Source organism: Colletes gigas, unplaced genomic scaffold (genome assembly GCF_013123115.1).
Source record: "Colletes gigas isolate AHSC1104 unplaced genomic scaffold, ASM1312311v1 Colletes_gigas_Sc00012, whole genome shotgun sequence".
Lineage (NCBI taxonomy): Eukaryota > Metazoa > Arthropoda > Insecta > Hymenoptera > Colletidae > Colletes > Colletes gigas.
In genome coordinates, this window is record NW_025106641.1 from 6,783,302 (window position 1) to 6,797,221 (window position 13,920).

The 13,920-nt window shown below is 49.0% G+C and overlaps 1 protein-coding gene across 4 annotated transcripts in view; it reads right to left on the reverse strand.

The window, feature by feature from the left end:
* LOC122399100 (homeobox protein homothorax) overlaps window positions 1–13,920 on the reverse strand; it is a 500,548-nt gene that overhangs the window by 245,815 nt on the left and 240,813 nt on the right. For 3 of the 4 annotated variants that reach the window (XM_043399502.1, XM_043399501.1, XM_043399500.1), the window contains exon 9: window positions 4,085–4,129. The exons of the other annotated variant lie outside the window; for it this stretch is intronic. In XM_043399502.1, the coding sequence (XP_043255437.1) occupies window positions 4,085–4,129 (45 nt within the window). The remainder of the gene's footprint in view (window positions 1–4,084; window positions 4,130–13,920) is intronic. 4 annotated transcript variants of the gene reach the window in all.

The following is a 13,920-nucleotide window of genomic DNA, read 5'->3' on the forward strand; positions in this document are numbered from 1 at the left end:
TCTCTGCTCTCAACCCCTCCTCCGCGGCGTTGCACCCGCGTGCTTGCACTAACCCAGTGCCGCGGAATGGCATTATCAGCCGGATGCTTCCTATGACCGTGCAAGGGTCAAACGAGGCCTGTGGAGAAAGGGTTTCGAAGGACGCGTCAATTCCATCGACGGGTTCAAGGACGCCTGTTTGACCATTCCGAAGAGGCGATGGAAGCTAGTAACGAACGTCTGGATCACCTTTTCCAAAGAAGAATCGTACTAAAAGTGCAAACGACAAGGTCACCGTTTATGATATCTCGATCCCTATATTAATAGAACAGTAACTAAATATTCCAACCAGCGTGCTTCGATCGTCCGTACTATAAAAAGCGTTTGAAACTTCTCAACAGTGAGAATGTTGTATGTCTAAACAGCTGTACCTTCGAACAGCACGTGTTTTAACGCGTATAAACATTGAGTCAAACTAGTGACACGTAGCAACCAGAGTGTCCATTCTAATCGATAATGATATAAGCGCTTGGCGTTACCATTGCTAGAGCCAGAGAGTTCTTTGAATGCTAGATTTCAACAATTTGATTCCAACAATTGTCTGCACGGACTGCTCGACGACGATGATCGGCATTCACGGCGGATCACCGCTCTCACGCTGTCCGAGCCATATTTTATTCAATCTTCCTCACGTGCTAAGACCACATTTGCGTACAATGTACAACCCCAGAAAGAATACGAATCTATTTACCTATTGCTAGATGCAACAGAATGTAATTGAAAAGTCTGCGTACTTGGAAGTATCCTGATCCCAAAAATCATGAAACTACTTTCTCCAGAAGATTGGTCAGACTTCAGTAGATGCAAGTTTTCTCTGGAGCCTTAGGCTTTAATCCCTTTGATCCAACGATCGTATAGAAACACAGCATAAAAATGGTTTGGTACCGCGAAGAAGAGTTCGAAAGAAGGTCATGCATGGAGAGAATAGTATCGCGACGCACGCGGCCAATCCCTCAAAGACGTTCGCCGAGGGAGAACGCGTAATTCTGGAGCTCGACCACCGCAGAAGCTCCGTAACTCTGTTAATTCATATCTGTAAAGTTGGCCGTCGCTCGGGAAGAGGAACGACGGACGAAGGGCTGCTCGTGGGTGGTTGTAGGTGGGCGGAAGACTGGGTTGCAGGAGGAGGAGGGTGTTCGGGTGGGTGGTCGGACCGACTGGATGGGCGGAAAGAGGGAAAGAGAGGGCTGAGTTAGCCGGCACGGCCGGTTGGGGGTGGCTGAAGGCAGAGGAAGCCGGAGGGAGGGTGGCGGAGGGGTGGTTTCCTTGCCTGGCATCGAGGAATCGATACGCCGGTGGGAGCTCAGCGCCACCAACGCCTCCGACGCCCTACGTCATTGCACCTCGACGACCGAACCCTCTCTTCCTCGGCGAGGTGCGTCCAACTTTTGCAACCCCGATTCGCCCGCGGGGCCGCGATTCCCGTCCCTTCTGGCGCCCCTCCCCTCCGCTCGATCGCTCGTCTCGTTGTCTCGGGAGGGAACCGGGGCTCCGTGGCTGAACAACTTCGACGAGGAAATTGTCGAGATGCTCGTCGAAGGCTCGAGAAATGCCGGGGATGCAAATTATGCAACGGGAGGGGGCGGATTAAAGCTGATCGTAAGCGAGCTACGATTTATCTTGCGGAGTTCGACGATCGTTACCATTTTTCTGGCGATAATTTACGCGTGACCCGAACTGTCGTCGATGGGGATTGTTCGAAGAATAGCGGTATAGTCATACGAGTGTCGAAACATCACCATTATTTTAAAAAATTCTGGATCGCTGATTAATTCATCAGGTTTCACGCATCATTGGCCACGACGGAAGGTCGCGTGCAATTTAAAAATGCATCGGGCACGGAATAACCGCACCGATCCGGATTTACGCGGCCAGAAAGAAAGAGAAATGGAGGCGACAGTGGAGAGGGACGAGTTAAAGAGACATGGAAATGACACGGCGAGCTTAACTTCTGGCACTTCTGGATGGTAATGCCGCGCATCCGCAACCACGACAAGCGTCGGGACGCCGGAAAAAGTTGATGTCCCCTGTTGATTCCTGCTACCCCGCTACCCGTTATTCAAATTGTATTCCTCCGTTCGCGCGTGAAAGCTCATCGGATCGTGTTTCTGTTCGTGTCTTTTCAGCGTTCGTTCGATGTCTGCCGTTTTGGCCAGAAAACGGTATCGAGCGATCGTTTTACACAATCGAATCGGAAGGATAGTTAATAATTACATTTCCGAAACAATTTTAGAATATTCCGCAACCCCTGATTTCTTCCAAACGGACGTTAATGGCGAGCAGGGATTAATATTTAGCGCAAAGGGTCGTTCGCGAAACGCGACAGCCGAAGAATATAAATGGCGAATATATCCCGATACGGCTTAATCGGGGTTGAATAAATTCGAGATTAAAATCGATGCTTGTTACTCAAAATTTGTTTTTCGCACCGCAACGGCCGCGCACGCGCTCCGTATAATTGCCCGAAAGCACTGATTTATCGTGTCGAACGTACTGACAGGGTATCAACGATTTATTCGCCTACTTTTATTGGATCGATCGCAATGCCTCCCGTTAATTAGAAACTACTACATATTGTGGAATCGAGCCACGCGTATTACCTATCGCGCGCGAATCGACACGCTGGCAATGCGTATTAATTAACGCAGCCGACGCACGATTTAATTTCGTTTCGTTCCGCCACGAAACGAACCGGGCCCGGGATTAGCGGAAATCCGACGACGCGAATTTCATTCCGGGTCATGTTATGAGCGAAATCCGCGTCGACGCGTAATTCGAAAAAATCGCCAGGCCCCAATTCGACCGGATCGAGTGCCCCCCATTAATCCTTAAATAGACGCCATCGCGAATATCCGTCGAACTGCCTAATTATTATATCAATTTTCGTCGGTGTTACGTGCTCGATGCTCATAAAATTCTAAGGAATATTTATAAAAAAAATTAATATCGAGATCGATTGGTTGAATACAAATTCAGTTATGGAGGATCGAAGATGGTTGAGAACCGTCGCGACCAGAGCAAAAAGAACGAGGAATCGGTGCCCCGTTCCTTCTTCCTTCTGCTTTGACGGAGTTGTAAAAATAATGGAACGCGGTACACGGCGTCCGTTAGCTAAATGGCATGTAATAGCAAAAGTCGACTAGCGCAAGAAGCGCACCCCACAATACCGTTCCCGTCGTCGTGACTAGTAAACAACGTCCGATCGCTAATTAATAGTGTGTCTTCCGTCGTAATTTGCGACGTTCGACCAACCTGACATTACCGCGGTCGCGTCACGACTCTATCCTCGCTCAGCCCCGTAATAACAACTTCTACATTAGATAATGAGGGCCTGCGGGCCCAACCGCGGGATAACCCGGATCGAAGGAAACTTTTCAGAAGCGTAAACACACGTCATTACGTTTAACAGCGCGCTGCGGGACGAGCACAATGCCGTGGAAAACATCGGAGGACCGAACCTCGTCATGCTTCCATGGGAAATGGATCTATAAGCGACCGATAAAAGATAAACGTCGCGAATAAATTCGCGAAACAGAATTTAATTTTGTACAACGGTGTTCCTTTCGAAGGTGATCCCAATACAAATTGCTCCTTTGACACGTTGCTCACACGAAGGGTGAAATGTGTAACTTGTCCACCCCTATTATTACGTTTTCATTCCTAACGGATCGATCAGAATTTTTTCGTCCCGGTTTCCGTCGTTCGAGTCTCGAAGGCAAGTTTGATCGAATCAGCACGAGCAGTCAACATGTTAATAAGATGATGGACACCTATTCCACTATCCCGTTCTCTAGATTTCCCTCGTCACTGAATCATCCGACCCCCGGAAATAAGTACGGATTCGATCTAATGTTCCGGTCGCGTGACCCGCGACTTCGTTAGACAGGTACTCGAGCACCATTACGTCCTCGTCGGTCATTTCGCGTAACCGTCCCGTATTTTCTGTTTCGACCACCCTAAACGTTCATCGAGAAGTCCGACAAAGAATAGACGCGATACAGCGAAAAAGTAGGCTAGTTCTTTGTGAATTAAACTTCAAACTTACTGCGGCCACGGATCCAGCTCGGAGAATCGAGTCGCCAACACTTACCTGTAACAGAAAAGAAATGAGAAATTAGTTGGAAATCGAGTTAATTGGTGGACGCAGAGTTTCGTGGTACGCGATGCGTTTCGTCCAATAACGACGCATCGGTCGCACGGGAGCGGAAAGATCGATCAGTCGAAGCGTCGAATCGATATTTTGCCGATGCTGCACGACGACGCTTATTGTCTGGCGCTAGAGGGGCGGGCGAAGGGGGTGGTAGAGCGCAGGGGACTCCCACAGCGCGCGATTTCTCGCAAATACGTTTCCATCTACCTGCGCAGCGCGCGTGTGGGCAGGTGCACGCGGGCCCACTGTGTGCGTGGACGCGGCGGCATACATCATCGTGCGACTAATTTCCGCGATAAATATTTTACGGACGGCCATTACGCGCGGGGGCCGCGTGTTCGTGCGATATAAACTATGGATGACTATGGCGGGTGTAACGTCGAGCCCCTGGCGGTAGTGACACGGGTGGGGGGGGGGGGGGGGGGGGCCCCGAAAGGTTTGACGCCCGTAAAATGCGCGGGAACACCAGTACGCGATTCGACCGCGCCGTTTTACTCATTAAAATCTGTTTGTCCGACGCGATAGTGGAGCGCGTTGCTTTCAGCCCCGCGGGCTGCGCAGAGGTCGGGGGTGAAATACGCGGATAGTGGCGCGCCCCTTCGACAACAGAATCCCGCGGGAGCGACGTTAACGCGATAGTCGTGTATCCACGGCGAAAAATTGCCTTTCCGCGAGGGGGCGTTCGATATCGAACTGCAAAAGTCCCGAACCGGCGCGCGGTCGCGTCATTTTCAGCCGCGTGTCGCCCCGACGCATCCGGCGAACGGGAAACTTTACGAAATCCGAGAATGGGTGACTCGAAATTCGGGGAAAATAGATACGATAATGTGACGTGCTTATACGCCACCCGCTACATCGCGTACTTGGGCCTTTGTCCTACTAAGAATTCATTCAGGGTTGAGTCGTCGCCTTAATTGTTTAGCTAATTCTTCATTGTTACATTCCTTGTTAAGTTTTCCATTTATCACCTCGATAATAAACTCCGAAATAATTTCGATAAAAGAATTAACGCAGAGGGTTGCACCGACGCGGCGTTAACGTCACCAACGGTGGCTCGTTCGGATCCACAAAATTGTCGTTAGCTTAGCTTAGTTCGGAGCGACAAAAAGATCACCGCGACGAATCGCGTTGCATCGACTATTCAGCTGTTCGTTCTATGGAAGCAGGTGGCACGGCCTGACCTCGTCTGGCTCCGATCTAAGAACACCAAAAACCTCGTGGTGGGCGTGGCGAGAATACACTGTCGCCGTTCGTTGCACGCGGCGGGTTTCACGAGGAACATTGATTCGATACGCGAGTCTCTCGCCCGTTCACAATCGTCTCGTTGGGTATTGTATCTCTCATTGTCCGCGGCCGTCGGAGCCGTAATGGCGTCGTTGCCGTTGCCACGCGGCCAGATTACGCGCCGCTAATTACGTGGCAACGCACTCGCCAGTCGAGCAACATCTGCTTGAATCGGACTAACTGTTGATGCCGAACAATGGCTCTTAGAAACGCCTGGCAACGTTAGCCGCCCGACGAGATTGAATAAGATATGGCATTGTTCGCCGGGCAGCGTTAAACGACGCAGCCGAAGCGATTGCGTTGCCGTGATTGCTATTAGCAAACACGCAGTTGATGTTACTAGGAATTCAAATAGTCTTCCCAAGCGCAGGGTATTACGAGTTCTTCCAAATCCAGTTGTTGGTTCTACGTTTCGCACGGACTGCCCCCAGTTTCGACCTTTTGTTCGAAAACTTAACCTCGACCCCGTTGCAGGGAGAACGGAAGATCAACCTTGGGTCAAGTAGAATGAGGACGGTGTAACTTTTGCTGGACCCAAGACGACTCGCAAACACAGAATCAATGTTATTAGAGTTTCGAATCGTGTCCTGCAATGCATAGTCTTAAGTCCAATCCTTCTGAATCCACTTTCCAGTCTCTCCCTCTTAGTTAAAAACTTTCGATCCTATTGCAAGTAAAATGGATGATCAGACTTTGGTTAAGTTGCTTAGTCGCGAGTCTTGCGATCGTAATGTCTGACCCAGTACGGTTGCATGTTCCTTCCAAGACCGATCTTTCCTGCTCGGGGATTTATTGTGTTCCATTTCTTCTCGTCAAGTTAATTAATGCTTCGATCGCCTAAAAATTGTCCGAACGTGGTCGTTTTGATTTATTTCGCAGGTCAGTTACCGCGTACGACGTAAATATTCATTATCGCGAAATTTCCTGATACAAGTAATTGGACCTGAATTACACACCGCTTGCATAAATTAGCTGTAGCTAAATAATAAATAACTAGATGCAATTTCCATTTCCTGAACAGGTTCGAAGCTTTAATTAAATTTCCATCGATTACGAACAGGCAAACCACTGTCGGGACATCGCGGACTTTTGAATGGCGAGACGTTTTACACGTATACTTGAAAGATTGCACCTGAGTGGTATTCAGTATTATTCAAGATATCTACCTTTATTGAAGAAATAAAGAATTCATAAAATAGAAGTTACATTCAGTATTACTATGTTTTCCACACTACCAGGAAAGGGTTAAAAAATCGCGGAACAAAAGAGAGACGTGGAGCGTTTTCCGTTCCCAAGCGCAGGCGCGGTGAAAAAAGCGCGCGTACGGGGAAAAGATGGCGCCAGGAAGAGGTGCGCGCAATTGGACAAAACGGTAATTGAGTTCTTATCGCCAGCGGCGTGGGCAATTGGGTGGCAAAACTTCTTCTACCGTTTCCTTCGCGTTGGAACGATATTATTAACGAGATCGCGCGTTTGTCTCCACCTGCGCCACGCTGGTAATTACACCGACAGAAACGGATTTCTGGATCCCCTGGCGAACGAAATAAACAACGAACGGGATTGGATCTGTGCTTTTTATTTTAACTGCAGGTTATCAACTGCGACATATTTTAAATTTAAACTCTATTTGTGGATCTTTCCATGAAACGCAATATTCTCCGATCTTATTATACAATAAACTACGCTCATTTACGCTTGGTATACTGGAATAGTATCTTATCAACACCTACATCTTCGATACATTCAGGATTCGCCATTATGGTATTATATGGCTTTCTCGTCTACTGTTTCGCTTCTTCCGTAAACTCATCACGTGTTCACATACGTCGGTCGTCGTATGTTGCTTCAACCACCCCCTGTCTATAATCATATAGGGAACTATCGTTACGAATACATAGGGTGTTCACAATTTCTGTCCTCAGTTTCTCTTCTGCTCGCAAGTACACCAGGGTCGGTTCAACAGCAAAGATGGATTTCTCATCTTTGCTGCATCATCTATAACACCCTTCGCGTTTGTTCCCCTTCCTGCCTCGTCGATCTGATTCGTACTAACCTCCCGTACTATTTCGCTAATGTTCATCCCACCTGTTCGCGGTCATCCGTTTCTACTTATCTCATTATTACAGCATCCTTCAGGGGTTCGCGTGCTTTCAAACGTAGATCCCGCATCCATCAACACTTCGCGTTACTTTTTCTAAATCCGTCTATCTCTCGCGTTTCGTTTTTCGTTTATGTATCCAATGTTCCTCCGTTCAACGAGCAAATAGAACGTCGACCCTGTAGCGTATTTATTTTGATTTTTCCAACCCTTTCGTACGATCTTCCATACGACGATGTGCAATCGTGCTCCCAATATAAATGCTTCCACGGCCATTAATCATTTAATTTTTGAAGGAATGATAACAGTTTACCTAATGGAGACGTTACGATAACAAACTACGATTCCCAGAATTTCGATAGAACACCAGCCATGCGGTCAAGCGGGATTACTTTGAAGTAGAAAATGCCTCGGTTGCATATCGCCATCGATCAACTTCCCACGCCCAAAGAGCTCGTTCGAACGAGAAACGGATAGTCCACCCCCTTGCCTCCTGGCGCAGCCCTCCGATCGGCGATCTTGTCGTGGAACGAGTGAACTTGACTTGGAAACAGGAAACCGAGCGTGGATTCGTGTCACGGACGTGACTCGGTCGGTCTGGCCACAGTCAAGGAACGGACCTTGAAGCCGCGCGACGCGTGAAAGTTGACGCCGATCTCCGTCGAACGATCGGCAGGATATTCTAGAAACGACGTGGAACGGAGGAGGAACACGATCGACCGTCGTCGTGCACGAGAATCACGAGCAACGAGTAGTTAATTACAGCGTGCGAGCTAAATAATAATTACTTTTATTAATTTATCTCGCGGTCGTGCTCGATCGGCACCCGGTTTCTCTTCTCGTCGCTATTTATCGCGGCGCTAATTTTAATCGATACTATTCGCTTATCGCGATGCATTAAGGGCAATTAACGTCGATCGCCCGATCGTGCGCGAGGCTAAGCAGCAACCGGGGATCGAAGATGCAACCTACTCGATGCAACCGCCTCGATAGCTAGAAAACATCCCTCGAGGAACACGTCACCAAGTTATTTCCTACGTGATAGTGTTTGAAAAGGACGAGACGATGGATTTGAAAATTGTTTAATCGAGGAGGCTTGGATAAGTTAAAAAGAAAGGGGCACGAAATTTTGGAATTTGGATGTTTAACTAGATGCAACAAATTGACCAGTGTTCCCCCGTTCAGGGGGTCGTTTCTGGCTCGTCAAAGTGTAGATCGTTGTGCAAGAAGGACGAGCGATATTAAATATGGGTTGCGCCTCGGGGGAAGCCCCGGGGTCGCACCTGCGGGTGGCTTCTTCCTCCCCCCCTGGTTGGTTCGGTTGGTGAAGCAGGGATTACCCGCGCTAAGAGGCCAAGCGGGGCTTCGCGCCTCATCGTCTGGAAAATGGCTTACTGCTTACATTTACCTACCGCCCCCGGACCCTCCAACCCCTATGTATACCATGTACACGTATATATACGCGACGCTTTGGCCGGCGAAGCGCACCTCCGTGTCGCGTGCGCGTGTAACTTGTAAATAACGCCCTTCTTCTTTCTCGTTGACTCTGTCATTAGACCAACCGGCCGCAAAAAGAATTCCAAACGAGTCGTGCCACTCGTAGTAGAAAGAAATTAGTACCGATTAGCGAGATAACTGATGAATTTAATCAATACGGGGGTATAAAAATCGTCGACGATTTTTACTGCTCTTTTACTGTCCTTTGTATTACTTTATCTGATCGCCAGCCTCTCGTGCGACTCCGCTAATGACCATTCCGCCAGGTGATAATGATGGGAATGAATTTATGTTGTTAAGAATTGAAATGCAAGCTTAATGCTTTGAACACACGAGAACGGATGATTTATTACCGAACACACGTTCGCAAGTGTATCAGAGCGATGGAACGTATTAAAAAATTGTTTACAGACGCTTCGAAAAGTACCACGATTGGCTATTTTTTGGTTAATAGAAAAGGTTGTTCCCGAAGAAACATTCCCGAGGAGCAGAGACCAGAAGGAGTGATTTATGCGCCCTCGGGTATAAGGAAAAGGGGACGGAAGCGCGGGGTGGATTGGACTTCCTATTCCCGCAGGAAGAGCCATCCAAGCCCCTCCTTAACTTCACTCGAGTTGGCTTCACCGTCGCGTTACGAGAAGGGCGTCCACTTACAGGCGGTTCACGAATCCGTGGATCCGCAAATGCGCGCGGAACTGCACACACAGGCCATTTCGGATCGCCCATCTTCCTCCCCCGTCCCCGCAGAGGTAACCATTACTGTGTGTGCTTCATAAAGCTTCAGCCACTTCGCCACTCGAGCCTCGATCGCGTCCCCCCCTGCTAGCTTCCTGCTTCCATCTCTATCTCTCCCATAAAAACTTCGACACCCGTTAGAGATCACGGATTCAACGATTTATCTTACGATAATTTGTACCGCTATATTCGATACTAGCGGTCGTATGATAAATTTAGCATACTGGAGTAACTCTGAAAAGAAATGCTCGTTTACGAGATTGAAATTATTGCCAAAAGGCTGGTTGTAAATCGTGGATCCTTAAACGAGCAAAAACTATCAGCGTAATTACTCAAGATTCCGAAAGAATGCAGAGAAATCGTGGACATTTAAACGGGCAAGAAATTATTGCACAACGTACTAATTACGGAGAATGGAAAGGCGACGGAGGACTCTGAATTATTGCTGGACGAAACAATAATGCGCAACAAAATTTTCACAATGTTACGGAACATGGAACGAATTTCGCTAATACGTTTAATCGAAACTACTGGAACTGATACTCGAATTCTCATCCCCCTCGAAACGAAGCTCGAGCCGCGTTCGTATTATAAAAGTGTGAAACAGTGAGATACAAATCTTTTACTTTTCTGCTTCGGTAATTCATTAGTAACCTGACACCGGTCGCGTGTCGAAGATAGCGCCCACCGAGCAGTTCCAAGAAGTCGAGGATGACTTTGCAACATTTATCGAAACGCGTCACCTTTCGTTATCTTTGGTACCGCGTGCAAAAAGGGATTGTAAAAATTAGAAAAAAAAGACCGATGGTAGTTCGGGCGATCGTAGGATCGAAAATGAAAGCTTCTCGGGTTCAAGGCACGTTCGCGAGAACATTCTTCTCTCTCGGATGCACCCGCGCGCGATGAATCAGCGCGAAACGCTATCGCTTCGGGGCGCAAAACGAGAATCGAGAAAGAAGAGGGAGCTCGTAGACGGATGAGCGTAGCGTCCGTTGCGCCCCGGCTGAACGCGGACCCATTAATATTTCGGCAATTAGCGGCCTTGTCACGCGAGCGAACGAGAATGCGCGAGAACGAGTCCGGGAAGGACTAATTAGGACGTTCACTTCCGAGACCGCGTTCGTGTGCGTATGCACGAGCTGCTGCACTTTTTGGCCGAGTCCTCTCCGTGGTGATGATTGACCGGTATCACGCGACGCCAGCCGCCGCGGCAGCCACGACGCTCCGGCTCCTCGAGGAGAAGAGAAATGGAAAACGTCTTCGCGACTGGATACGGGGCCACGGGCCGCTTTTGCAATTCCTGTACAACGTATGCAAAAACGAGCACGTGAACGAGACGGGTGCCCGTACCCCCGGGGGCCAGAGAACTCGAATCTCTGGCTTCCTCGAGAGGCCAGGTTGAACGACTCATCCTGGAAGTATCCTGGAGAACGAGGAAATTGAGCTTCCCTCGAGATTAAATTAACTTCGGAGAATGATGGGGCCCGTTTAACCACACAGTCTGCGAACAGTCTATAACAATTATTAGTTCCTCGTACCAAAGTGGATACCAATTGCCATTATCGATGTTCTGTTGTATAAACACCGACATTCCGTTCGAACTCTTTGTAGTCGGTATACGTTTTATCGGAGAAAGGAGGGAATCGACAGCAAGTAAAAGCGTTTTTTGAAGAAACATATTAGCGTAAAGATAATTCGTGTTGCTTTTAGCCGCCCTGTTCGTGTCACCCACCCTTACGTGTTCTGTTGTTAGCGACTCCTTTGTATTCCGGAATAGGGGATCTCCGATCTCGCATTAGCAAGAACCATAAAACACAGGTACTTCGTTTCGCGCAGAATTCTTTGCCTAGACATCGTAGATGTTTTAAAGAAAAAAAAGAAACGAACTTCGTGATAATTCGCGGTTAGATGGTCGGACATTAGGGTGACACGTGTTTGCGGCGTCGATCAGGGCGAAAGTTCAGACGTCGAGCGATAGAGGCCGTCGATTTTGAGGTATCGGGTGTCCTGAAATCTATATGACCTTCGTCGATCCACCCCTGGGCTCGTTCCGGGGCCGTATCGCGTTTCGTCGTCGACTTACAGCGCTCTCGCACGAACAACCGCCCGGAGTGTTTTTTTTATTGCAAGGGGCTAGAATCAAACGCGAAATCTGCGACTTTACATCGTTCGCTTTTGTAGGCCTCGTAGCCGTCCCCGGGGCCGTCGTTCGGGGAACGAAAACAGAAACGTTGGAACTGTCACAGGAAACGGGACGATCACGGAACCCGGGGCCTAACGAACGACACGACTGTCGACGGCCTTTTAATCAGCGAAAGGGATCTTCGTGTTTTACGACTCGCGACGACCGCCTTTGCCATTAAGCGAGGGGGCCGCGCGAGGGGAACATAGAAGCAGGAAATCCCAGAAAACCTGCTGATGCCTGGGCTTGGAACATGATCGGTCCCTACACCTCGCGCCAATCAAAAATCCGCCTCTGGAATCGTTTCATTTCGAATAATGCAATTCATGGAACGTCTATCGATTTGGAACACTGCAACTACTATTTCCACAGCCATTTCGAAATTTGGAGTTGTAAATAAATACTAATTTGGAGTTTGGCTACCAATTTAACTGGAAGAACTCCTGAGAAGAAGAGCATGTTTCACTGTACCTTATTTTATTTGAAAAAACAAATATCACTACCATTGCTCGACCAACGAATATCAAAATGTCGAGTTAAATTAGCCTGTATTTGCTTAAAAAAGATGCAATGAATCAGTATTCAGGAGGGTGGATCTTTCGCTGCGTGAATACGGGGGGTCAGGCAGTTTGGTGTATTTTCCAGTCGGAATTCGGTGGTCCCGGGCCATCAATTTCTTCGGATCTCGGCGGTCCAGGCGCGGATTCGGAATCCGCGACACGATCCGTGCCCTCTACTCCCCTGCGGAGGCTGACGGGTTCATCGCGCGGCAGGCGTAGGTGGATCGTGCGGGTTCTGCGATAATATGTAAATATTCCGTTATCTCCGTCGGCGCGGCCCTACGAAGTTTCCCGCCCGGGCGATTATTCGAAGCGCGTAGTAACTCGTGCAATTACGCGGCTTACGACAAATCGATAGCTTTTAATTACGCTCGGGGATATTTACGAGCGGCCGACTATCGCGCGGCCCCACGGATCGTCTTGCCCGTCCCCGCTGCCCCCCTTCGCGAGGGATAATCGAAGTCGGTTTCGACGAGTCAGCCATTTTTTTCACCACCCCCATCCAAAATCCTTATCTAGATAAACATTACGTGGTTCGTCGATTGGTCGTCGAATAAAATCGTTTCTACGTAATTGTCCAATCTGTCTACGACTCGTCTTTGATTAACCCTAGCTTGAACTTCCTTTCATCGCCATCCCCGGTGCCATCGGGGTCTACGTAACCAAAGGCGATCGATGGTACCCAATAATCACGTAGCTAGCTGCAAACATTCTCTTATTTATGTACTCATCGCTGTATCTAATTTTATTCGAGGCAACAAAGACGTATGATTATTATTGCCGCGCGTACAGGATCGGAGGAGGGAACGAGGCGAGCCGGAGATACGGTAGCGGAGTTCGTCGTCGTCGGAAGCTGCTCCTTTCTCCCCAGAATTGCGGAGGAAGGAAGAAGGAGCCCGGGGAAAATGATTAGTTATTAAAATGCCGATAATTATATATAATCAAGCGGCTGGGAGTGTCCTACGCATACGCTTACCGCGGTTTGCACGGGTAAACGTTGCAGAAGCTTCTCTCTGCGTCTCGTCGATCCCGCGCTCCTCTCCGTCCTTCTCCGACCATGGGCCTTCTGGATGGTTAACCTGCCTTCTGGTAGGTGGTTGCTTCGGAAACCGACAGCGCGATGGAGAGAGGCACGCCGCGCGCATTATAAAAAGCCCCTAATAACTGTTATCCACGATCTCGGGGCCTGGGCAGCGGGAGTACCGAGCCACAGCGTCGGGAGTAGAAGTCGCTACTCTAGTAGGCGGGCCACGGTAGGTAATGGTTCCGACGACGAGTGAAAAAGAAGAGTCCCGGGCGCGATTCAGCAGCTCGTTGCCCGGGTATTCGCCAAGAATGCGTTCCACGGGGCCCCCTCGACTCGCTACGTTCCCTC